Source organism: Pleurodeles waltl, chromosome 5, assembly GCF_031143425.1.
Source record: "Pleurodeles waltl isolate 20211129_DDA chromosome 5, aPleWal1.hap1.20221129, whole genome shotgun sequence".
NCBI lineage: Eukaryota > Metazoa > Chordata > Amphibia > Caudata > Salamandridae > Pleurodeles > Pleurodeles waltl.
Window position 1 is genome coordinate 574,043,625 of NC_090444.1, and position 27,005 is coordinate 574,070,629.

Below are 27,005 nucleotides of genomic sequence, written 5' to 3' on the forward strand. Positions count from 1 at the left end.
TGGAATTGGTATATGAAGTCACTAAACTATAGTGACACATTTGGTACACAGAGAGAGCATAAGCACTGGAGTTCTGGTTAGCAGAACTCCAGTGACACAGTAAAGTATACTGACAACACATATTGGCCACAAACTACGAGTACTGGGGTCCTGACTAGCATGATCCCAGTGAGACAGTAAAAACACACTGACAAACAGGAAGAAATTAGGGGTAACATGCCAAGAAAGATGGTATTTTCCTACACCAGGTCCACAAAACTCCTCTGGGGGTGGGAATAAAACTTTCTTCTTCTTCTTCTGCACACACTAAAAAGCCTTGGTGCTATGTGTGCATAAATAAAGGCCATAGGCCAGGGGACCAATCTTGTCCAGGTAATAGCCTACCACCACTACTAACTCCACATCCACTTCTAGTGCCTCTAGTAGTAGTAATAGTGGTGGGACTACTGGCAATAGTCAAATGAAAGGGGTAGTTAGGTTCACATTTGGGTCCTTAATAGAAACTGGGGTAGGTGTAACAACCCCCAAGAGAGTTTCTGTCTCACCGGGTGACATTGGCCTTGTCACCTTAGCTGCTTGTCCCCTTAATATGAATAAGTACAAGAAGCACTTTCAGATAAATGGTGTTGAGGCCCAGGCCTACAGGGACACAGGTGCCAGTATCACTTTAGTCACTGAAAACTTAGCGTTACCTGCACAACACCTACTTGGTCAGAAGTACGAAGTCACTGCTGTGAATAACTCCACTCAGTCCCTCCCCTTAGCTGTAGTGCAACTTAGTTGGGGTGGAGTTACTAGCTCTAAGCAGGTGGTAGCATCACTTAGCTTACCTGTAGAATGTTTCCTAGGAAATGACCTAGAGGCCTCAGGTTTGGGATGAAGTAGAGTTTACGACCCACGCATCCATGCTGGATATTCCAAAGGAATTGTTTCCTTTAATCTCAAAAGAGATTAAAAATCAAAGAAGGGAAGGAGCACTGGAGCCTGAAATAATGGCCCAGGATACTCCTCAAACACACAGATAAAAAGGGTATCAAAGTATACCCTGCACACCCTACCACTAGGGATATAATTCCTGTGAGGGGGGATACCACCCCTAGGGTGGAACCTTTATCAAGGGAGTCAAAAGCTAGCACAACTGAACTCCCAGAGGTAAAAGAACCTCTCTGTGGGAAACCTAAGACAAACCAGCAACCCTGCCATGTCTTAGAAAATTTGGAGCAACCCTCCAGCCCTCCCAGAGTAACTTCAGGGCAGCACCCCTGCACTTCCTCTAAAACTATAGTACAGCCATCCTGTCCTTATGTAGAGCCCTTGGGACAGCAACCCTGTCCTGTTCTACCCCAAGAATGACAGCAGCCCTGTCCTCCTTTAGAGCCATGGGGACAAACATTTTGCCTGCTAAGACAGCATCACTGTCTGGCATTACAACCCTTAGGACAGCAACCCTGTCCTAACATTGGGTCCCAGGGACAGTCATTCTGCCCCACTTTAAAAACGTCTTCCTAACCTTAACATATGGAATCTCAGGGTTCACAGTTTTACTGTTCTTTACCTACAAGTAACCAAACAGGGTGGTTCACCTCCCCACAGGGAAGGGACCACATAGTGGATGATAAAGGGAGTAACCACTCTATTGTAGAGCTACTCTCCAATTATCACCACTTATACAATGAAGTCTCGACTGGCCAAGGTTAGTCTTATTGTCCTTTGTTTGGGGAGGGGGTTGTGTAGGAAAGTAGCCCTTTCTAGCTTGGTTACCCCCACTTTTGACCTGTTTGTGAGTGTGTTTAACTGTGTCTACTGGGATCCTGCTAATCAGAACCCCAGTAGTTATGCTCTCTCCCTTAAATTATGGTTGTTACATAATGTTAACACAGTATTTCACCCACAATTGGCACACTGGTGCCCCCTTATAAGTCCTTAGTATATGGTACTTAGGTACCCAGGGCATTCGGGCTTCAGGGGATCCCTATGGGCTGCAGCATATATTTTGCCACCAATAGGGAGGCCATGCAAAGGCTTCTGCAAGACTGCCATTGCAGCCGGCATGACAAGGTGCAAGCACCCTTTCACTGCCATTAACACTCTACCAGGTCAGGGTGCAGAGTACCTGTGTGTGCGGGCATCCCTGCACTAGCAGAGGTGCCCCCACAACCTCCAGGACCATTTTCCCGGACTTCATGACTGTGGGGACTCCATTTTATGCGTGTATTGGACATAGGTCACTCCCTATGTCCAGCTACATAATGGTAACCCCGAACATAGGCATGTTTGGCATCAAACATGTTGGAATCATTCTCCAAGGCTTTTGCAAGCATAGGTTGTCTAATTCCATGCACTCTGGGGGCACCTTAGAGGACCTCCAGTATTGCCATTACAGCCTTCTGAGGTTTTCCAGGCAGCCCAAGCTGCTGCCACCTCACAGACAAGTTTCTGCCCTCCTGCTGCTTAAGAAGCTCAAGCCCAGGAAGGCAGACAAAGGATTTCCTTTGGGAGAGTGGTGTTACACCCACCCCCTTTGAAAATAGGTGTTACAGGCTATGGAGGGGTAGCCTCCTCAAGCCACTGGAAATGCTTTGAAGGGCACGTTTGGTGCCCTCCTTGCATAAACTAGTCTACATCGGTTCAGGGACCCCCAGTTCCTGCTCTGGCGCGAAACTGGAAAAAAGAAAGGGGAGTGACCACTCCCCTGTCCATCAGTACCCCAGGGATGGTGTTCAGAGCTCCTCCAGAGGGTCCCTGGGTTTTGCCATCTGGGAGTCCAAGTTGGCAGGGAACTCTGAGAGCATCTGAGTGGTCAGTGCCAGCAGGTGACATCAGAGCCCTCCCCTGAGAGGTGCTTACCTGTTTAGCTAACCAATCCCCCTTTCAGGGCTATTTAGGGTCTCTTCTTTGGGTGGTTCTTCAGATTCGGATTGCAAGACTCCAGCAGGTATCCTCTGCATCCTCCACTTCCATCTTCTCACTGAAGAAACTGCATGTGGATCCTCCAGGAACTCTATAAACTGCAACAAAGAAGCAAGACGCCTTCTGCAACATTCTATCTTCAGTTCCTGCAGCAACTGCAACTGTTTCCCGGTCGTGCATCCTTTGAGGACAGTCCATCTTCAGTCTGCACCAGAAGAGTGAAGGAATCTCCCTTGGGGTGAAGGAGTCACTCCCCTGCTTCAGCAGGCACCTACTATAACGACGACCTGCTGAGTGGATCCCCTCTCCTGCTGAGCTGCGTGAATCCTGCATCACAGGTAGTGGACTGAAGCGGTCCCGATGGTCCTAACGTCCTACTATCCAATTTTGGTGGAGGTAAGAGCTTGCCTCCCCATGCAAAACAGTACCCCGTGCACCTAGTGTTTTGCAGCTGCTAAGGCTTGTTGGCATCCTTCCATGAAGTTCTTCGTGCGTCTTGCAGCTCTAGCCCCCAGCACAATATCCTGCGATGAACATCTTCCTGAGTTGTTCTCCGGTGGCATGGTAACCTTTGTCATAGTGCTGCATGAGCCTCCTTTTGCACCTTCTATGCCTCCATGCTGTGGGACTCCTGTGTGTGCTGTCTGGTCTTCTGTGGACTCTCTGAGTTGCTGAGAGCCCCCTCTGGCTCCGTCTCCTGATAGAGTCCACCTGGTCCTTCCTGGTCCCGGACAGCACCATTTTCTGCTAACTGCGAGCTTTGCCTGTGCCATGGCTTGCTGGCGGACTCCAGCAATGCAAACCAGACTGCAATCCTCCTTCGGGCATGGGACATCACTTGCACCAACGAGGAACCCGACTCCGTCTTCTTGGGTGCAATTCTGACTGTTCTTCTTCACCAGTGGTTCTTCTGTTGTACCTTTATCTAGGTTAGCAGGGGCTCCTGTTCTCCCTGGACTCTTCTGTGCTTCTTGGACTTGGTCCCCTTCTTCCACAGGTCTTCAGGTCCAGGAATCCACTGTTGGTGTCTTGCAGTCTCTTCTGGTTCTTGCATAATCTTCTTTCTCATTTCTTTGTGTGTTCTGGGAAAGTTACTGTGTTTTACTTCTGCTTTCCTGGGCACTGGAATGGGTTCTTGTACTTACCTTTGGGGTTTTTGAGTACTCCCAGCTTCCCTCAACACACTACACTTGCCTAGGTGGGAAACCGACATTTGCATTCCACTTTCTTAGTATATGGTTTGTGTTCCCCCACTCCCCAGGCCCATTTCTAACTATTGTGATTTTCACCAAGTGCACAGTTTTCTAACTGTTTTTACTCCTGTTTTGTATACTAGTGTATATAATTTGTGTATTACTTACCTCCTAAGGGAGTATAGTATCTATGGTATTTTTGATAATTGTGTCACCAAAATAAAGTACCTTTATGTTTGTAACACTGAGGGGCATATTTATACTCTGTTTGCACCAAATTAGTGTCATTTTTTTTTACTCTAATTCGGTGCAAAACTAACTCCATATTTATACTTTGGTGCTAGACCCCTCTAGCACCAAATTTATGGAGTTAAAGTCATTTTTTGAAAGTGGAGTCCTACTTTGCCTTAATGAGATTCAAGGTAGGCGTTCCCGTGCAAAAAATGACTCTATGGCCTTAACACCATATTTAGGGGCATATTTATACTCTGCGGCGTATTTATACTCTGTTTGCACCGAATTAGTGTCATTTTTTTTTAACTCTAATTCGGTGCAAAACTAACTCCATATTTATACTTTGGTGCTAGACCCATCTAGCACCAAGGCCCTTATTTAAACTTTTTTTGCACTGCATTAACGTCATTTTATGACACAAAAGTGGCGCAAACTTACAAAATATTGGCCCTTATTTATACTTTTTGCTGCAAAACTGCACTAACTCAGTTTTGCACCAAAAAGTTGAGCACCGGCTTGCACCATTTCTGTGCACCAGCCGGGCACCATATTTATGGAATGGTGCAAGCCGGTGCAAAGGGTAGGCTAGAGTTTAAAAAAATGACTTTAGTCGGGTGGGGCTGGCAGTATAGAAGAAGAGGGTTTAGCACCAAAAAATGGCTTTAGGCAGGTTAGAGTAAAAATAAATGACTCTAACCAGATTAGCGACATTTTATGGTGCTAAACCTACCATATGACTCCTGCCTTAGGAAAGGCAGGAGTCATGCCCACCACCCCAGTGGCCAGCACAGAGGACAGGGGTCCCCTGGGCATGGCCATTGCACCCGGTGCCATATATGGGGGCCCATTTCAGGGCCCCCTATGGCACTTTCAAAAATAAAATGCACTTACCTGTACTTACCTGGGATGGGGTCCCCCATCCTCGCAGTCCCTCTAGTGTGGGTGGGGGTGCCCCTAGGGCCTAGGGAGGGCACCTCTGGGCTTATTCCATGGTGTTCCACCATGGAAATAGGGCCACAGGTCCTCTAAGACCTGCCCTGACCCAGGTCTTAAAAAATGGGGCAAAGCAAGCTTTGCCCCATTTTTTGACCCTTCCTCCCTCCTTTGCACCATTTTTACATGGGAGTATAAATATGGTGTTAAGGCCATAGAGTCATTTTTTTGCACGGGAACGCCTACCTTGCATCTCATTAAGGCAAGGTAGGTTTCCACTTCCAAAAAATGACTTTAACTCCATAAATTTGGTGCGAGACGGGTCTAGCACCAAAGTATAAATATGGAGTTAGTTTTGCGCTGAATTAGAGTAAAAAAAAAATGACGCTAATTCATTGCAAACAGAGTATAAATACGCCCCTTAGCGTCAAAAAATGATGCTAATCTGCTCAGAATAATTTATTTTGACTCAAAACTGCCTAATGTAATTTTTTTTTTTAAGCTAGCCTACCCTTTGCACCGGCTTGCACCATTCCATAAATATGGTGCCCCGCTGGTGCTAAAAAATGGTGCAAGCCGGTGCAAAACTTTTTGGGGCAAAACTGCCTTAGTGCAGTTTTGCACCAAAAAGTATAAATAAGGCCCTGAGTGCTTTCTTTCGTGTGTGAGTACTGTATGACTACAGTGGTATTGCATGAGCTTTGCATGTCTCCTAGATAAGCCTTGGCTGCTCATCCACAGCTACTTCTAGAGAGCCTGGCTTCTAGACACGGCCTACATTTCACTATTAAGGGACAACTGGAGCTGGTATAAGGTGTAAGTACCATAGGTACCCACTACAAACCAAGCCAGCCTCCTACAACAATATGGTGCAATTTATTGAGTAATAGGTAGAGCAGATTTTGCCGTCCACTGAACCTGGTGTAGAACAGACAGGCCTATCTCTTGAAATGGGAATACCAATACAGTGACTTTCTTCCTGCCTTAGGGAAGGGCGCATCTCTGGGTCAGTTATCACACAGAGACACTCTCATGCTCCACACACCTTTATCCTACATGATACAAAACACACACACACCTGGTGAACATTACGTGCACACCTAGTGCATCTGACGCATCAATTATAGAGAAGTGTGTGCTCTGGATGTTTCTGCCAAGACGCGTGTGCCTTCCAATGTGGAGGACAAGCTAGTGTCTGTACTCTGGGAGTTAGGTAGTGGTCACTGGAACACACATTTCCAAACTCACTTATCCATGACAGCTCTCTCCTATCCTCCACTGGGGGTGCTAAAACCCCAGTTAGAAAATACGCTGAAAACAGCAGGACTAGGAATACTCCATGCTCCCCCAAAACAAGGCCTCCTGAAAGGCTGTTTTATACATCAATGTACACATCACGTACACACAGGCATAGTTAGTGAGCTGTTCAACAAGGGAGGGCAATCACATCAGTATTATCTTGTGGAAAGGATGGATGGCAGATCTCAGCTCTTGTGCTGCTCCAGAATGAACCGCCTTGGCGCGACACTATTTAATTATTTTGCATTTTGTCAGGGAGCTAGTCCTGCACACAGGGCCGGCTTTAGGACTGGTGGCCCCCCACCCCATGACCTCCTCCTCGGTTTCATTCACTACCACCCTGCAAATGTGCCCTTCATCCCTCCATCGCTCCCCTTTCACATACATTCATGTGTTTTTAAGCACTTGTAAAAGCTGGCTTTACTTATCCAGTCAGCTAGCCACATTAAATATATTTAAGCACCCCTAGCGCCATTGTAACGCCAGATTAACGCCATTTTTTTACGCTAATGTGGCGATAGAAGGCGAAAAAAGCGGTGCCATATTTACAAAGTGGCGCAATGCATGCTTTGCGCCACTTTGTATCCCTTTCCTCTACATGATTTCTGCGCCAGGCATAATGTATGCAGATCTCTTTGAGTCATTTTTTTTCGGAACTTTTAATGCCTGCTCAGATCAGGCATTACAAGGAGGCTTCTGTTGATAACAGTGTGCCTCTGGGTGCTTTGCAGGATTAGCAACAACATTTTATACACTAATCCTGCAAAGCGCCAGACTAGCGTAAAAAATTCTGATACCAGTCCCCTAACTACTGCCATGTTACGCCGTATTTTAAATACAGCGCACACATGGTGGTGTTAGGGGAGCGCTAAGGGGCACATGAAAAGTGGTGCAGCACTCTGTTCCTTAACCATTCACTTCCCTTTAGGCAGTTGCAACAGCACTTTCTTTCAGCACCAATCAGTTAGACTATCACCCAAACACAGAGTAACGACCCCAACAACTATGTCATCTCCGCCACTAACTTTAACCACTCACCACACTATGATGTTAGTATCCCTTGACAAAACCACTTTCACTACACAATTCTCCAGTAGCCAGTCACCGCTGCCATGAAGCAGATACTTGTATTTTTTTGTAGCCAGGATCCGCTTTGCAGACAAAACTAATACAAATATGGAATTCTTAACTTCCACAGTATGTCAGACAAGGTTTACCCATTAATTTTCATGATCATCTTAGGGCAGTGGTTCTTAACCTGTGGTCGGGGGGGGGGAAACTTACTCAGGAGGACTACGACTACTTTAAAAAAATATATATATATTAACAGACTAATACAATTTATTAAAATAAAGAAGCAAAATGTACAACTATAAATCCTCTGATTTATTTTTGGGAGCATTGCAAGCGCATCAAATAGAATATAGTATCTTATGGACGATGAGTGACCTAAATTAATTTGGAAAAGCACCAACATTCCTAATAAAATGTTGATTTTGTTTATTTGTGAATGAATAAAACATTTTATCATTTGTGTGTTTGTTTGATAAATGCCTGTTTCTGTATTTGCTGTGCATAGTTTTGCTGTTCAAATCGTAAATGCTTAGCTGGTCATGCTGGTTTCCAGTGATGACTCATCGGGGAGCCCCAGATCCCAGCAATAATGCAGTGGGTTACCCGAGTTTCAGTAATGATTAAAAGGGGGTCCACAGAAGTCAAAAGGTTGAGAACCACTGGAGTAGAGTAATACATCCCCATCTTGAAACCATCATGGAGTAATACAGCCAGATGCTACCTTGAGGTAATACATCTCCATCATTAAGTCATCATATGGCCTAATTCTAAAGTTATCCTGGTGCCATTGAGTAATGCAGCCTCATTTGTATGTCACCACAACATCATTCTGTAATAATACAGCCCCATCCAGGAATACTCCTAGGACTAATCCAGCCTAATCCTGAAATCATCCTGCAGTAGTAAATGATCATCACATGTTTTCCACTGAAGTAATCAGGAACCCATCCTTGAGTAATCCGGCCTAATCCAGAAATCATCCTGGGGTCATCCTGCAGTAGTAAACGATCATCACATGTTTTTTACTGAAGTAATCGGGAATCCATCCTGGAGTAGTTTCTGTGATGACTCTAGAGTCATCTCATTTAAATATTTCGCTCTATAGGCATACTTCAGGATGGCTTGGGATGACTTTCCCAGATAATTACAGGAATAGCCCAGCTGAAGTCATCAGATGACTTCAGAATGACTCCAGGATGATCTACCTTTTTAACTTAGGTTATTACATTCCACGGACTACCAGTTGGACATTTTCTTTGTTATATCACTTTACGTTTGAGGCGTGCCTCTGTATTTTCAACGTGAGACCAGGTTTTCTCAGTGTTCAAATGTTCCAGTTATGTGGTTGTTTTATTAGCTGGGCAGCTTTGGCTCTGGTTTGTTCCATGTCTCAGTCGTAGCTGCAGTGCTAAACTTGTTTCTGACAGGGTGGCCTCTAGTTGGTTTATCTTGGAGATTTATTTTCCCGGTCACTTCTGTTCACAGCTGCTTTTTGGAAATCTGCACTTGAATCAAGATGTTAAAAAGGATTGGAGAGTGAGTCGGCCGGTCTAAAGGTTTTCTCATTCCTACCCATCACGTATCTTTAGCAGATGATGAGATAGGATTAAAGGCGCCTCCTTTTTTGTGGGTGTGGGATTTTTTTCCCAAGAGCATGGTATATGATGTAAAATTTGTGTGTTGAGTTTGATCTGACTGAGAAGCCATTGAAGGGACTGGTATGTGCACTGGATGGTGCAAGTAAGGGAGGTCTTCTGGATTAGGGCTACCCTCAACCTTCCTTTCCAGCCCTAGGAGGATCTCGTATAGTAACACCCAGCGGCAATTACCAAAGAAGGAATGTCACATTTACCGTTGATGTTCAAATCAGTATTCTTCGTTATTCAGTTTTCATTTTGCTTGATGTATTCCAATCGTACAATGCCCAGAATTTTTTCATCTCGAAGAGCATTACAAATTATTTTTATGTCAATGAATGTTTTGCAAAAACGTTAATTTTTTCACATCAATTAATTATTTGCAGAAATGTTCATCTTTTTTTACGTCACTTAATGTTTTGCAGAAACCATCACCTTTCTGGGGATAATGATGCAAAAGACCATGCTGTGTCAAAAGAAATGCCTCAAGTAGAACAAGAAGTGGAAACCTATGAAGACAAGGAACTTATGGAAATTATTGAATATGAGGAGGTGGAGGAGACGGATTCTGAGGATGATAAGTAACCTGTTCAGAAGGTAAATTACTACAAAGTTGCAGAACCCTGATATTCATGTAAATCTTCCCATAAGGAACTGGGCAATTTCTGAGGTTCCCCATGCACCTTTTCCATTATGGCACATGCGCCCTGGGAAACACTACCATTATTTGAGGGTGGGGGCGCACTGGAGCAATTGCAGAAGACCAGGAGAATTTAAATTATTCTCAGAGGGCTTCCAGCAGGGGACTAGGTTAACTGGTCGGAGAGGTCTTGGGATTCTCTCTACTCTCTTATCAAAGCAGATCCCTGGTGCAACTCCCACTTAGTGTTCCATAGGGGACACAATTTGCGTACAGTAGTGCCCAGTGGCTTTCACTGAGGTGAAGAGTCCCACTTTGTACACATTATAAATGTATGCATGAACAGGGGTAAACTATGTTGAAGACCTCTGTAAAACAAGCATTGGCAAAGTCGATAGACCCTTGGCAGAGCAGTAGGTCTCGCCTTTGAGACCTATTAGATTTGCCAGTCATTTTAGCCACCTTATACAGCATCCCAATGCTGCACAGCATGGCTTAAAAAATATGAAAAAAAGCCTGCGATATATTTTGAAGGTGTGCGCAATAAGCATGTGGGCACCGACAAAATTATGTAAACACTTTTATTTTCTTATTGTTTACCGATTTGAATTGGAGAAGTAACCCTATAGAAAAAAGTAGTACAAGCAGGTGGACAAAAGCAACATGCCTCGGGGAAGAAACATGGAGGGTGGGCAAACAATATGCAGAAAGTAGGAAGCAAAAGGGGGCCGAGTGTGGAAGGCAACATAGAGGCATGGGTGGGAAAAGTAACATTGTGGCGTGGGTGGGGGGAAGGCAATGGCGAAAGAACAGTGTAGAGCAGGAGAAGGAAGCAGACGAGAGAGCAACGTGGGCCAGGGGAGAGGGGCAGCAAACAAACAAGAGAGAGAAACGGGAAAGAAGCACACAAGGGCAAACATCGCAGAGGGGGCAGTGAAATGCACACAGGCAGAGAAAGGGCAACCTGAGCACAGTGGAGGCAGAGAAGTAGATGAGCGAGACAATAGGAAAACACATGCACTCTTGTGGGGTGCTTAAACAAAAATAAATAAGCAGTAGAACGCACAAGTAATATGTCCATGCGCCAGAGGAAGGGTAAACACAAGAAAAGGAAGTACATCCACACAAGCTAACGGATAAGAAGCAACCAAATGACAGTGACAGTAAAGCCAACAAATGGTAAGTAGTGGGCAGGCTCTAAGCCCACTGTAAGCAGACAATACGTCTCGTTACCAACAGCAAATGCACTGTCTAGTAGGTAAGACCTAAAAAGAAAACCAAAAGAAAAACCTGCCTTTCAGCACAGATTAGTTATAGTTGGACACTTTTATAGTGGATGTTCTACACCAGTGTTTCCCAACCTATGGTCCGGGGACCCCCGGGGGTCCGCGAAGCCTCATCAGGGGGTCCGCGACTGCTAAGAAAATTAATTAATATTAACCGATTAGGTCCCCAGCTTTCAGTCATGACTCAGTGGAGGGGTCCCCGGATTTCAATAATGATTTAGTGGGGGTCCCCGGGTTCCAGTGATGATAAAGTGGGGGTCCACAGAAGTCGAAAGGTTGGGAACCACTGGGCACTGAACCTCCCACAGTCTAGAATCCCAGAATTATCCAGTCTTTTTCCATCTTTAACAGCTGAAAGTTAACTCTGGCCTGTTGCCATCTTTTTCGTCCTACACATTTCAAGGTGAGGAGAGATGTATTACTTTTTTAGTTTCTGGAAATATGTTAGTCTCTTTCAAGTGAAATATGTCTGAGAGTAACAAGGCGGCCAACTACCAACTCACAAACGAGGAGCAGCAAGTGTCCAAAGAAAAAGAATAACAACACTGCAATGAAGTGATGTCCCCCTGATGACGCAGAAATGAAGGTTTTACATTTATTAGCGCATAAACGTAGAGTGAAATAATCATGTGTGACTCTAACCGAACTAATAAGGATTGAACGGGGACAAAATGTGCCCTCAGAGTAGTTTGCCAACATTTATAAGCGTGCTTTTTATAACGTGATGTATTAGAATTTTACGAATCTGACATAATCGTAAACTTGTGTTATGATTTGCTTGTTTGAAATGTTTTAGCTTAGCATAACTTTAGTGCAGGCTTCGGCCTAGTTGTCTGGTCTCACGATTTAGATGCTCGTATTTTTCCAATGTGCTAATAAACCTGTATTTCTGCTTGAAGCTGTACTTTTCCACTGAGATCGTTCACATGCTTATCTTAAGGTTTCGTGCCAGCCTGGCATTTTTCTCTTTGCTCCAAGGTCAATCTGCAGGTGCGGACAATGGAAGCTCTGAAAGTGAGTTAATTGGTATAAAATGTTGCAACTTACGTACCCGTCTCCAAGGATAATGTATGCTTAAGTAAAAGCTTGAGAACTGTTGTTTTTGATTGGACAATTTGAAGCCAACCTATGAACCCTCCAATGGAAGACCCTACTGGATTTGAACTGTTGTCTATTTAAACCAGGTGCACGAGAAGAAAGTAGCCATTACCAGCCATTATTGCCGTTACCAGCCATTACCAGCCCGATACCCGCCATTTTGCAGGACATTGCAGCTATTATGGCCCACCTTGTTGCGACGCCATTTTGAAAGAGACTCTGATGCTTTCTCTAATCGAGAGAAAGAGACTTTAAATGATTCTTACCCAAGAGACTTTAACTTTGATCCCTTTGCATGAAGTAGTAGTTTTATATTGCCGCCGTGAGGCAATTGCCCCGTCCACCTTGCCCCTTTGCCCCGTCCCATGCTGATCGAGAAACGGTACCTGTGAGACGAAGACTTCCTTGAATGCTGATTGAAATTGGTAAATATGAAAGGACATTGTACAATTGCATTGTGTTTCTTTTAGGTAACCAACTGCTGATTTTTGATAAGAGCCCTAGTTAGGAGTTTTCCAAATTAATGTTGCTAAATTGTGTTTGCATGAAGTCCCACATGCCGATGCTAATTTGAGGTTAGATGAGGATTCCTTTTGTTGCACGATGCAATTTGAGACCTTGTTATGCTGACTAAATGTATGCAATTAGTTCATTACAGATTATAGTTTTAGTGATTTGCATTGCTATTATCGAATGCCTTGTTATTCAAATGCTGCATAGATTGCATCTTTTCCGCCGTTATGGACTGCTATTAATGTTCATTTACGTTTATCATTTGGTGTTGAGACACATCTATATCGTGCTAGCTTTGTTAATATAGGGAAATAAATTCACTAACTTTGAATAAACTGGTGTGGTTATTCATGACCGAAAGGTCATGGTTCGCCGAAATGTATTCTGGATTAATTGTTAAGTGTTATGTTGATCAGGGCATTGCTTATGTTCGTTATTGATTATTGATTACATTGAATTGACTGATCTCGGGTGAAGAGAGTCCCACTTAGCCAAAAGATTAATCGGCCTAAAGAGCGTCCAAAATACAGGTAAATTATTAGTATGGAACGCTCTATCAGTAGATGGTAGCAGAGGACGGTTTAGACTTTTGGGACCCCACTCGAGGCATACATGGTGTTGAATTAACGGTTTAGACTTTTGGGACCCCACTCGAGGCATACATGGTGTTGAATTAACGGTTTAGACTTTTGGGACACCACTCGAGACATACATGGTGTTGAATTAACGGTTTAGACCTTTTGAGACCCCGCTCGAGAGGTATATGGTGTTGAATTAGATTTTTCTTGGGTAAAACAGATTGACAGAATGATGATGGGCTAGGTCCACCGCGACTTTCCCGGGATCTCGGAGCTTGCGAATGGAGAGAATGGAGGTGTGAGATCAGCGTTGGCGGTACTGGTGACGGTATGAGTGAAGTTAGGGTTTTGCGCTTGCACAGCTTATTGCCGCAGATTGTTTGAAAAGGTTGCGAGGATTTTAGAGAATAGCAGAGGTGCGACTCCGAGTGTAGGAGTAGGGAAGTCGTCGAACTTCATAGAAATAGCGGAGGTGCGACTCCGAGTGTGAGAGTAGGGAAGTCGTCGAACTTCATGTGCGTGTGGCGCTTTGTGCAGAAAAAGGTCCACGTGGTTGTTGTTGTTGAGACGGGCCCTGCGAGGTCAAGAGACTCCGGAGTATGTTGAAAAGTGTATGAGACACTTGTTTTATGTTGTGGTCTGGGCGGTTTAGTAGGTTGATCGGGCGTGGTCAACGAGTCGGTACGTGTGTTAAGGGAGTGAAAGAAACTTCGACTTCGGGCTTTGACAAAATTCTAAGTGCACTAGAATAGATCATTGACAAGTTGAGAGCAGTCTGCGGGTCAGATTTGCTTGCGAAAGTGGGGACCGAGAAACATGGAATAACTGCCGAGGCTAGTGAAAAATCCCTAAGGTCCTGAAGCGATTGTGTTACCCTTCCTGTAGGAAACCGACAGATCTGTTTTATTATTATTTGGTTGCTCGCGATACATGCCAGAAGTTGTTACGAGAGGAGCTGAGTGAAGGAGGATTAGCCGCGAGGCTTTGTCAGCCGCAGAGTGTGTGAGTGTGACGTCACTAGGAGCCGCGCTGGGATAGGTTGGTTGCAGAGAAGGGTCGCGCACGGATTGGACGCAGTCCGTGGGACTCGATTGGAAGGGGAAAGGCAAGCGAAGAGTATTCCGGGAATTAAAGTCACTTATTGATTACAAACTTTGTGAAATAAAAGGCGAGAAAATTAAATGTTTTAAAGCATTAAAGAGTGCAATGAAGGGGGAGTCTTACATTAAAGCGAGCTTAGGAGAGGAGACGCCACCCGAAGGCACACCAGCTTACATTGTAATGGAGGAAAAGGGGGTAGCTCCGTGCCTTTGGCTAAAGCAATGGCACAAGCTGACAGAGAAACATGGGAGCGTAGCGTTCCCGATCCATTGGACATTTAATATAAGGATCCTAGAGAATTTGAGATTCGCGATGTACGACATGAAGGTACCTCCAAGGCCAGCACAGTTTGAGGCTCTAGCGATTTGGGAACTAATGGCTAGACAGCAACAGCAAAATAAGTTCGAGACCAGGATAAGGAAGGTAGAAAAGACACTAGCGGACGCTAGGTGGGATAATGCACAGAAGGTGTGGAGGTCGGATGTATTGCAGGGGATAAAATTGTTTCCCGCAATTACTAAGGAAGAAGAGGAGACGACAGGCAAGAAGGTTACCTGTAAGACAAATGGGAGGTGTTCCAAAGATAGAGAGGACGAGGAAAAGTTAAGGAGAGAAGAGGAGTTAGAGGATGAGGAGTTAATAATGCAATTGCTGAACGACCGTCCGCCACCTTATGCAGAGAATGGACAAGGTCCAAGTACCAGTTCTGCCCCTCAGGCACCGGTACAGAATAATGAAACTCCGAGTTCAGGAACACCATCGGGATCTAAGGACCCGAGTTTACTGTTCACCCCGCAGATACCGCAGGTTAGGAGAATATATCCAGATGTGCCTATATTGAAACCAGCAGAAAATTATCAGCCGCAGGTCCCAAGGTACTACAGCAGTGCCAACAGTACGGGAACGATTCTAGATCCAACCGTAATGGGAGTACAGAATGGTTGCAACCCAACATTGGCACAAGCTGAATCAACTCAGTTTTGGATGCCACAAAAGCAGATGCAGGGGGGAAACGCACATGCTCAGATGACGGGGAGTCAAATGGGCATGCCGGCAATGATGACCCATAGTGTGGGAATGAACATGCCTCAGAACTTGGGAAATGGACAGAACCCAGATGCGATATCCCTACCCATTACCGTAGGTCCACCGGTACCTTTGTACAGTCAGCCTAACTCAGGTATGAGCGGTCAAGGATTAGTGGTGCAGAATGGGACAGAAAGGAGGTGCATAGAAAACACTCCAGAGACAATTTCGATAGCGGCTCAGCCAAATGGATCTGGGTCCTTGATGGAGTTTAGTCCCATATGTGCTCAGTCAACCGTCGTGAGGTCGAGTCCCCCACTGGTGATACCGCTATCATCGCACACTGAAAAGCTGCTGCAACCATCAATGGCAGTCGATGTGAATGCTACACTGATGGGGTTGAATGCGCAACAGCTGACACAGTGGTTCAACAGTCTGAATTCCACACAAAGCTCAGCCACTGGGAAGGGAGAAGACTATCTGAATAGGGTCAGGTTGAACATGGAAGCGCAAGAATTGGTGGAAGGGACTATGGGTGTGAATAGGTTAGAGTCCTACTCGGAAGAAGAGCTGAGGTATCTATGTCCCAGGATTACGAGAGAAGTGAAAAAGGTACATAGAAGCTTGCAAGAAATAGCTGACAAAACGGGGTTGATATAGACAAGACAAAACACTTGAGCAGGAGCTATAGATTGGATTTCGGGACCACAGATTTTGAACACATGAGGTCAGCAGGCATGAAGGCACACCTTAGAGAATTGCTGCAGAGTGCACAAGTGTGGAGGTGCTTAGACAAATGGGAAAGCAGATGGGTAAAGAGAAAGGAAAAGAGGAAAGACAGTGTCCCAGAGCTCAACGAGAAAAGACCGCAGAGTAGTGATGCAGTAACCATGTTACCAATGAGGGAGACAGCAGGGGGAAAATTAATACATGTACCGTGGCACAGAAGCGACATTCAGTCTTTTACGGATGATTTTCCCAAACTGAGAGAGAAACCGATTGAATGGTATCAGCAGACTGATAGGTTTGTGAAGCTTGCAAAATGTCTTTGGGAAGATCTGAACACCCTCTTTGAGATTGTGGTTCCGGCAGATTTGTGGGAGGATTGCAAAAGAGCTGTAGGTTGGCCGACAAGTGAACCAGAGAGAGACAGGGATACGGGTGCACCATCACCTATGGTGATGAGCTTGTACTATAAGGTGATTGAGCATTTGAAGACGAAGGTGGCCGTGAAAAACGTGGATTGGCAGAAGATCGATCGAACTGCCCAAGAGGCTAAAGAGTCGATTCATAGTTACTATGAGAGGTTGTTGAAGGCGTTCAAGAACTACAGTGGCACGGAAACAATAGAGGCGAAGGACATGCTTCATTTTGTGTTTAGATTTGTGGAAGGGCTGAGACCAGAGATAAGTCAGATGATAAAGTCGCATTTGATTTGTTGGCAGTCGAAACCGATTGATGAGGTGTTGAATTATGCGAAATACTGTAGCGACGAAATTGAAGTGAACCAGAAAAAGTTGAAAGAGAAGGTGATGATGATGCAACTTAAAGCAGCTCAGACAGGTCTGCAAGGTTTGCAAGGGTTGCAAGGGTTCCAACAGCAGGTACCGCAACAGCAGCCGCAGTTGCAGGGAAATATGATGTTTCAGCCACAGGCGAGAGGCAGAGGCAGAGGAGGTTTTGGGAATAATGGTCCGGATTTGAACACTGTTGTGACTCCGAATGGTGTGCAGGCATTGAAAAAGGTGATGCCGTGTCACGTGTGCGGAATTGTCGGACATTGGAAACGCGAGTGCCCGATGGTGGTGCAGGAAGGTGCAGGTGTTGGTCAGCAAAACAATGATGTCAATGCATTTCAGACAATGAGGGGACCGAAAATGAGAGGTCCAAACCCAAATTTTCAGACAATAAATCAGCTGCAGGGATTACAACCTATGCAGCCGCAGCAGATGCAGATGCCCCGTATGCAGAGGACGCAAATGCAGCCAATGCAACAGCAGTTTCCCATGGTACCTAATCAGCAAATGCAAATACCTTTGGCATCAATGAGTCAGCAGCAAGTGATGGTTCCTCCACAGGTCTCGGGTCAGGTAATGAATACAAATGGCACCGTACAACAGTTCCCATTACACAGTGAGGATGGAATAAACAATGTATGGGAGAGTGAAAGTTCAGGAGAGGAGGGAGATTGTGTGCTTGCAGCATCCTTGGAAGTTGATCAAAAGGGTCCATATGTAGAGGGAAGAGTCATGGGTCATCGTGTTTCATTCTTGGTTGACACAGGAGCCACACGTTCAACTGTTAAGAGCATTGAAGTACCGAATTTGCCACTCTCAGGGAGAACAGTTCAAGTGGTGGGAGTAGCAAACAGGCACCTGACGAACCCAATCACAGATCCAGTACCAGTCAGCATTGGTAACTATCAAGGGTTACATAAGTTTGTGGTATGTGACTCAAGCCCGATAGCACTGTTAGGGAGAGACCTATTGTGCAAATTGGGATGTTCGATTATGTGCTCGAACGATGGGATAAAAATTCAGACGAGCAGTGATGGGGAAGAAGAGGACAGTGTAGAAGGGGATGAGATGGAAACTGTCGATGAAGAGTATCCTCTGATTTGCCTTTTCCCGATGATAACTGAAGAAGATATTCCAGCTGAATTACGGGAAACAGTCGGAAAGGAAGTGTGGGATATGACAGGGAAAGAGGTGGGATTGATGAAAGGAGTGGAACCAGTGAGAGTGACTGTAAAGCCCAATGTAACCTTTCCCCAGACCCCACAATACCACATGGCACAAGACACCCTCATGAAAGTTGCCCAACTCATTGACGAATTTGTAAAACAGGGAGTACTGAAAGAAGTGTTAAGCAGTCCATGTAATTCACCAATCATGGGACTAATAAAGCCGAGTGGAAAGGTCCGAATTGTACAGGACTTGAGGAAAATAAATGACATCATAATCAAATGTTGCCCTGTCGTACCAAATCCAGCTGTGATAATGTTTCAAGTCCCTTGCGATGCCGAGTGGTTCTCAGTCATCGACTTGTCACAAGCATTCTTCTCGGTGCCCCTTCATGAGGACAGCCAATTTCTCTTTTGTTTCAAATTCTTAGACAGAGTTTACAGTTGGTGTCGAATTCCTCAAGGGTTTTCGGAGTCACCATCAATTTTCAATCAGATTCTAAAGAAAGACTTGGAAGCATTAGAATTGCCATTCGAGTCAACCCTAGTACAGTACATCGATGACTTACTGATTGCATCTAAGACAGAAAGTGGCTGCACAGCCGATACCATTGCTCTGTTGAACCATTTGGGAAGGAATGGACACAAGGTGTCTCCTTCCAAATTACAGTTCTGTCAGAAGAAAGTGAAATACTTGGGTCACCAGATAGAGAAAGGGTCACGGAGAATAATGAAGGAAAGAATAACGAGTGTACTTCAATTGAGTCCACCAAAGACAAGGAGGGAGGTGAGGAAGTTTTGGGGGATGTGAGCTACTGTCGCCAGTGGATTCCCAACTTTTCAACTCTAGCCAAGCCTTTACTGAAACTGACCCAGAAGGATGCATTGGATCAAATTGAGCTGAAAGGAGATGAGATGGATGCTTTTATTGAATTGAAAGAATGCATGTGCAGGGCTCCAGCTTTAGGTATGCCTGATTACACAAAGCCTTTCACATTGTTTTGTCATGAACGTGATGCATGTTCTTTGTCTGTCTTGACTCAAGCCCATGGTGGCATAAACAGACCAGTAGCGTATTTTTCAGCTACTTTGGATCCGGTCGCAGCAGCACTGCCTGGGTGTTTGCGCGCCGTAGCAGCAGTTGGTATCAGCCTCACTCAGAGTGAAGGAATAGTGATGGGACACCCAGTAACAGTCATGGTCCCTCACTCAGTTGAGATACTTTTGACCCGCTCCCGAACGCAACACATGACTGGAGCAAGACTCACAAGGTATGAAACGATAATTCTGGGCTCACCGAATGTGCAGCTGAAAAGGTGCACTACGTTGAATCCAGCAACCTTGCTTCCCGGTGAAAATGCTGAAATTGAGAACGCTGAAGACGTCGAGCATGACTGCCTTCAGGTGACTGAATTTTGCACAAAACCCCGACCTGACATTAAGGATACTAAGCTTGATGAAAATGACCAAATTGTTTTTGTTGATGGTTCATGTCTAAGAGATGGGATGGGGATTTTGAAAGCAGGAAATGCTGTATGTACTGTAACAGGTGTCTTGGAAGCATCCTGGCTCCAAGGAGTCTATTCTGCACAAGTAGCAGAACTTGTAGCCCTTACAAGAGCATGCCAATTGTCTACGCTGATGAAAGTCACCATTTACACTGATAGTCAGTACGGGTTTGGAATTGTGCACGACTTTGGCCAACTATGGTCACAGAGAGGTTTCCTGACTTCTTCAGGATCCCCAGTGAAAAACGGAGAGAGAATAAGGGAATTGTTACACGCCATTCAAATGCCAGCCGAAGTCGCAGTGGTAAAGTGTAGTGCTCATACAAAAGGACAGGACTATGTTTCTCTGGGAAATGCATATGCGGATCAAGTCGCAAGATTTTGTGCCTTGAACTGTATATTACTCAGGGATGAATGGAACTCAATAAGTGAACCAGAACTCGAACCAGCTGAAGCATTTGCCTTGAAGGTCATAGATACAATGGATGAATTAAAAGCATTACAGAATAACGTCAGGGAGGATGAAAGAGATTCCTGGATTAAATCACAATGTATAAAGAGACCAGATGAGTTATGGGTTTCAAATGAGGGAAAATTTGTTTTGCCAAATGGTCTCTTATCGCAGCTTGCGCGGTTCTATCATGGGCAGGCTCACCTAGGGAGAGATGCCATGATAAGATTGTTCAAAACTGATTGGTTTAACCCCAGATTCCATCAAGCTGCAGAAGCAGTTTGCCATCGATGTGTCACTTGCCAGCAGATGAACCCAGGGAAGGGAACGGTTGTGAACGCGAGCCACATTGGTAGGGCGAGTGGCCTGTTTAGTAGAATGCAGATGGACTTCATTGAGATGCCTGTGCATGGAGGTTTGAAGAATGTGTTGGTGATTGTGTGCATTTTTAGTCACTGGATTGAAGCATACCCCACACGTAGAAATGACAGCCTTACAGTTGCAAAGCTATTGCTGAGGGAGTTAATACCACGTTTCGGATTCCCGATCTCTTTAGAATCAGATAGAGGAAGTCACTTCAATAACGAGGTGATAAAGTTACTTTGCGAAGCGCTGAACATTGAGCAAAAACTGCATTGTAGCTATCGCCCTGAAGCATCAGGACTGGTGGAGCAGATGAATGGTACACTGAAATCAAGAATGGCGAAAATATGTGCATCGACAAATTTGAAATGGCCTGACGCATTGCCTTTGGTGTTAATGTCAATGAGAAACACCCCTGACAGAAAGACTGGATTGTCTCCGCACAAAATTCTCATGGGCAGGGCTATGAGACTTCCTGCAGTTCCCGCAAACGCGCTTTTGAATATTACAGATGATATGGTGTTAGACTACTGCAAAGGTCTGGCTGACGTGGTTCGCTCTTTCTCTCACCAGGTGGAAGCGACCACCTTGCCACCGATTCAAGGTCCAGGACACACACTGAAAGCAGGTGACTGGGTCGTGGTAAAGAAGCACGTGAGGAAGTCGTGTCTGGAACCCCGTTGGAAAGGCCCTTTCCAAGTGATCCTGACAACAACTACCGCTGTGAAGTGTGCGGGAGTTCCCAACTGGATTCACGCCAGTCACACAAAGAAAGTGTTGTGTCCCACAGATGAGGAAGTTGAAGCGCTGAAACTGCCAGTGCCTGATAAAACAGTGCTAAGCGCTGAGACAGAGCCAAACCGAACTGAAAGCGAACAGGCAGGAACAGAAGAGAGAGAAGTATTCTCTGAGGACGAAACGACCGACTCACTTGGGGAAGACCAAGGAGAGACCTCAGACAGCGACGAAGCAGCTGAAGGTGACAAAGAGCCTGAAGCAGCAGAGGGTAGCAAAGAGCCTGAAGCAGCTGAAGGTGACAAAGAGCCTGAAGCAGCTGAAAGTGATAAAGAGCCTGACGAAAGTAACGGTGACGAAGGGCTCGAAAGAGGTGAAGAAGCAGGAGAGCCTGATCAGAGGAGGGCTTTCCCAGAAGCAGACGATACAGAAAAAGAAAAAGAGAACGTGATTGATTCCCCAGAAGGAGGGGACAAGGCAGGACAGAACGAAACTGTTCAAGCTTCCACAGAAAAGATCGCAGGTCCATCAAGTGGACACGGTGCAAAGAGGAGACTAAGTATATCGCCAATAAAACTAAGAACTAGAGAAAATTTTTACGACGGAGAAAGGCCAAAAGTAAAAGAGAAAAGAAAGGAAGTGTCTGTCATGGTACCAACCTCAAGTGAAAGAAAAGACTTGGCCAAAGAGGAAAGTACCAGCGAAGCAGAATCGAAAAGAGAAGCAAAATTGAAAAGGAAAAGGATACCGAACAGGAGATATTCCGGTCCAGAATGGGCCTATGCAGTCAATGACGATTGGACTGACGAATTTGTATCTCTAAGCCTCGAGAACGAAGAAGAAGAGATACCAATAGAAAAGAAAAGTTTTATGGACGCTGTTGATTGACAGGGTGATAAATGACATTGCTTGCTACAATCTAACGTGATACAAACAACCAGCTGAGACATTGCTAAACCGGATGAGACACTTGCTGAACTGATAAAGACTGAGTTATTGCCGAATTGAGACAAATGCTGCTAACCGATAAGTGACTGGCCTCTTGAAGAAAACTGTGTGAACATTGCGCTCGTTCAGCTTTGTAACTGAATTGCTAAATAGTTTCTTTATAGGTGCTTCTAGCTCTCTGATTCTATACAGATCATGGCTACACAAAACTGTAGAATGAAATATTGTAAATATGCGTGTATAGGCTTGATAATTGCATGTGTACTAATGATAGTGGGAATAGTGCTCGCTACACGTGGAAAGGGTGAGAATGAGAGAATTGATGCTTCTACTTTTGCTCCTGTTACTGTCACTGAACTAACTGCATTGAAAAGACTAGAATTAGATGAGAGACACTTGCATGATAAGAAGGAACTTTCGTATAATGTTTTCTATCGCTTGCTAACAGAATATGTTGAGACTATGGATGCGAAAGATTGTTATGTGTGTACACAGATACCGACATCAGTAAAGGAAGGGGTGACTTATCACCACATGCCTCTTACATACGGGATTACATGTAGTATAGTAACTTCTAGATTTTATGGTCAAACTAACATACAGTATTTTTACTCAAATTATGATGTTACCTTTGCATATGTTCCTATAATAGCGCAGCTAAGCCAGATTGCTAAAGATTGGGATGCTAAAATAATGAGGGAATTTTTCGAGCCAATGCAACCTTTTGAAACGGCTCACGCTCATAGGGAAAACCTTACCTGCTCGCTCTCTGCAGTAGAAATAAGCTTTTTAGATCGCACAGATGATAGAAGGGCACAAATGAATGCGAAATTAGAAAAGGAGCTAAGTAAGAGGACTTCAGTAGATCATTATGATTTTGCCGCAATAAAAACACAAGGGAGAATAGCTTTAGATGCTTGGCATGTAGGGAAATTTTGTATATATCGAGGTGAATCTTATTATGATAACATTTTCGTAGGAGCGAGTGAGTGTAAACATACGTTTATCTTTTAAGGCCAAATGGACATTCATGATGAACGGACTTGACCCTGTCATACCAGGTGTATATTACATTTGTGGGTATAATGCCTATTATCGTCTTCCGAAAGGATGGTGGGGAAGATGTTATTTGGGTATAGTGTTCCCAAAGGTTTATCAACTGGATAACCTATCGATGATTCCAAAGACATCTGGATCCCATCGTATCCAGAAAAGAGAGACCGCAGCTGCTGTGGTAGGAGATATATTTGGAGCCATGATTCCTTCATTGGGAGTTGTGTTGAATTCCATCAAAATAAGAAAGTTGTCTACTATAGTGGATAACATGTTGACAAAGTTTTCAGGTGCTATAATCCTGATAGATGCTGAACTTGCAGCGGAAAGAGCTATGACTCTTCAAAATAGGCTTGCTTTAGACATTCTTTTAGCAAAGGATGGCGGCGTTTGCAAAATGCTTGGTGCGCGCCACTGTTGCACGTATATTCCAGACAACAGTGTGAAAATTAAAACTATGCTTGCTAATCTAACAAAAGAGAGTGCAGATTTGAAGGAATTGAAAGAACCAGGAGTGTGGGAGAAGGTTGGAAAAGGACTTGCTTCAGTGGGAAATTGGCTTGGTGGAATTTGGAATGGAATACTACTAAAAATAATACAGGGAATATTAATAGTACTGATTTGTATATTTGGAATTTGGGGAATAAAAAGGGGAATAATAATGATTATGGCAAGAATTAAGAGAGGGAAGGAAGAGAAAATGATGAAAAGAATGGCAGAAGAATACAAAGCGAAAACTAGGGGAACTAAAAGGAAAAGAGAACTGACAGAATTTTAATGGAATAAAATTTGTGGCAATAGTTTGTGTGATGACAAGTAGTCATCAGAGGAGGGATTGATGACGCAGAAATGAAGGTTTTACATTTATTAGCGCATAAACGTAGAGTGAAATAATCATGTGTGACTCTAACCGAACTAATAAGGATTGAACGGGGACAAAATGTGCCCTCAGAGTAGTTTGCCAACATTTATAAGCGTGCTTTTTATAACGTGATGTATTAGAATTTTACGAATCTGACATAATCGTAAACGTGTGTTATGATTTGCTTGTTTGAAATGTTTTAGCTTAGCATAACTTTAGTGCAGGCTTCGGCCTAGTTGTCTGGTCTCACGATTTAGATGCTCGTATTTTTCCAATGTGCTAATAAACCTGTATTTCTGCTTGAAGCTGTACTTTTCCACTGAGATCGTTCACATGCTTATCTTAAGGTTTCGTGCCAGCCTGGCATTTTTCTCTTTGCTCCAAGGTCAATCTGCAGGTGCGGACAATGGAAGCTCTGAAAGTGAGTTAATTGGTATAAAATGTTGCAACTTACGTACCCGTCTCCAAGGATAATGTATGCTTAAGTAAAAGCTTGAGAACTGTTGTTTTTGATTGGACAATTTGAAGCCAACCTATGAACCCTCCAATGGAAGACCCTACTGGATTTGAACTGTTGTCTATTTAAACCAGGTGCACGAGAAGAAAGTAGCCATTACCAGCCATTATTGCCGTTACCAGCCATTACCAGCCCGATACCCGCCATTTTGCAGGACATTGCAGCTATTATGGCCCACCTTGTTGCGACGCCATTTTGAAAGAGACTCTGATGCTTTCTCTAATCGAGAGAAAGAGACTTTAAATGATTCTTACCCTAGAGACTTTAACTTTGATCCCTTTGCATGAAGTAGTAGTTTTATCTTGCCGCCGTGAGGCAATTGCCCCGTCCACCTTGCCCCTTTGCCCCGTCCCATGCTGATCGAGAAACGGTACCTGTGAGACGAAGACTTCCTTGAATGCTGATTGAAATTGGTAAATATGAAAGGACATTGTACAATTGCATTGTGTTTCTTTTAGGTAACCAACTGCTGATTTTTGATAAGAGCCCTAGTTAGGAGTTTTCCAAATTAATGTTGCTAAATTGTGTTTGCATGAAGTCCCACATGCCGATGCTAATTTGAGGTTAGATGAGGATTCCTTTTGTTGCACGATGCAATTTGAGACCTTGTTATGCTGACTAAATGTATGCAATTAGTTCATTACAGATTATAGTTTTAGTGATTTGCATTGCTATTATCGAATGCCTTGTTATTCAAATGCTGCATAGATTGCATCTTTTCCGCCGTTATGGACAGCTATTAATGTTCATTTACGTTTATCATTTGGTGTTGAGACACATCTATATCGTGCTAGCTTTGTTAATATAGGGAAATAAATTCACTAACTTTGAATAAACTGGTGTGGTTATTCATGACCGAAAGGTCATGGTTCGCCGAAATGTATTCTGGATTAATTGTTAAGTGTTATGTTGATCAGGGCATTGCTTATGTTCGTTATTGATTATTGATTACATTGAATTGACTGATCTCGGGTGAAGAGAGTCCCACTTAGCCAAAAGATTCATCGGCCTAAAGAGCGTCCAAAATACAGGTAAATTATTAGTATGGAACGCTCTATCACCACCTTCCACCCTTGCACTAAATTGCTCAACCAAATAGAGAACCAGCATACAATGTCTAGCTACCCTCCTCTGCTTGACTGTAACGAGCAGAATTATAAGAAAGTGATTTGATGCCCACTCCCCCTCAGTGTACTCCAAAAGATCAACAACCCACTCAGGCACAAATAAAAATGAGAGGCAAATAAATAAAATGAACTGTAGGTAAGCCAAAACCTAACCTCACTTCACAGCACCATATTCCAAACTAGCCCCAGCTACCAAGGCCCCCCAGAGCCAACTGTTACTTGCGACTTTCACATAAAAAGAGGGACCACTGGCCTTAAACAAAAATTCTGTCATCCTGGAAAATTAAAAGAAATAAATAGATGGGCATGCTGCCTGGCCCTAAAAAGAGAGCAAGAAAAGCAATGTTCTTAGCGCTGTCACTTTTTTGCACCTGCTCTGTCTGGAGTAGCTTGGCGTCAGTGAGAGGAAGAGAGGAGAATAAAAGAAACATTACCGAAAGGGGGAAAAGGAAGGACTGGTCTGTCTTTCATCCACTCGGGCAAGAGCTGCCTTCCATGTCCAGGAGCATGCCACCTGCTATGTTGGACAGGAGAGCATTCACATTATCTTAAAATAAAGGGGGTCAGAATATTCGATGAAAAATGTGATACAAATGTGCTCCCAGATCAATACTGCTGTTCAGACAGCCAACTAGAAGGACAGACCCGAACCCTGGAAAACATTGACAGTTAGCATGCTGCTCACCAGATGTTGACTCACTTAATGGAATGGCGCAGTTCCTGCTTACCGAAAATCAGCTGAAATTCAGTCAGTCTAGGGCACAGTACCCGTGTTAGTCAAGAGAAGAAGTGATGGAAGAAACAGCCCACAAACCAGGTACGAGGTAAAAGTGGGCCACATACCAGACCAATAGAAAAGACAAAAACGGATTAAAGATACGACCAGAAGAGGTCTACAAAACAGGAAAATGTGCCCTATATTATATTATATATACTGTAGTTTACATTACACAAATTCAATTTAAGGTACAGAGAACTAGAGATAAAAACTGCGTTAATCACTCCCTTTGTTCCCTCTTAGCAGTGGTGTCCGGAGGACAGAGGAGAGATTGCAACAAAAGTCCTGTGCCTCACGCTTAGGGTGACCAGACATACTGGATGAGCCCAGATAGCCCAAGTTAGTCGAGCAATGTCCTGACGTCCCCACATTTCTTTCAAAATTAAATACATGTTCCAGTTTTGCGATAGAGCCCAGAAAGCACGCACATTTATCACAGGGCAGTGAAGGCTCACTTT

At 44.3% G+C, this 27,005-nt stretch overlaps 1 protein-coding gene across 4 annotated transcripts in view; it reads left to right on the forward strand.

Moving 5' to 3' along the window:
• Positions 1 to 27,005, forward strand: part of LOC138295834 (uncharacterized) — a 1,330,477-nt gene that overhangs the window by 1,278,984 nt on the left and 24,488 nt on the right. For all 4 annotated transcript variants that reach the window (XM_069234393.1, XM_069234396.1, XM_069234394.1 and 1 more), the window contains one exon: positions 9,706 to 9,877. In XM_069234393.1, coding sequence (XP_069090494.1) covers positions 9,706 to 9,865 — 160 coding nt within the window. In that variant the 3' untranslated portion in view covers positions 9,866 to 9,877. The remainder of the gene's footprint in view (positions 1 to 9,705; positions 9,878 to 27,005) is intronic.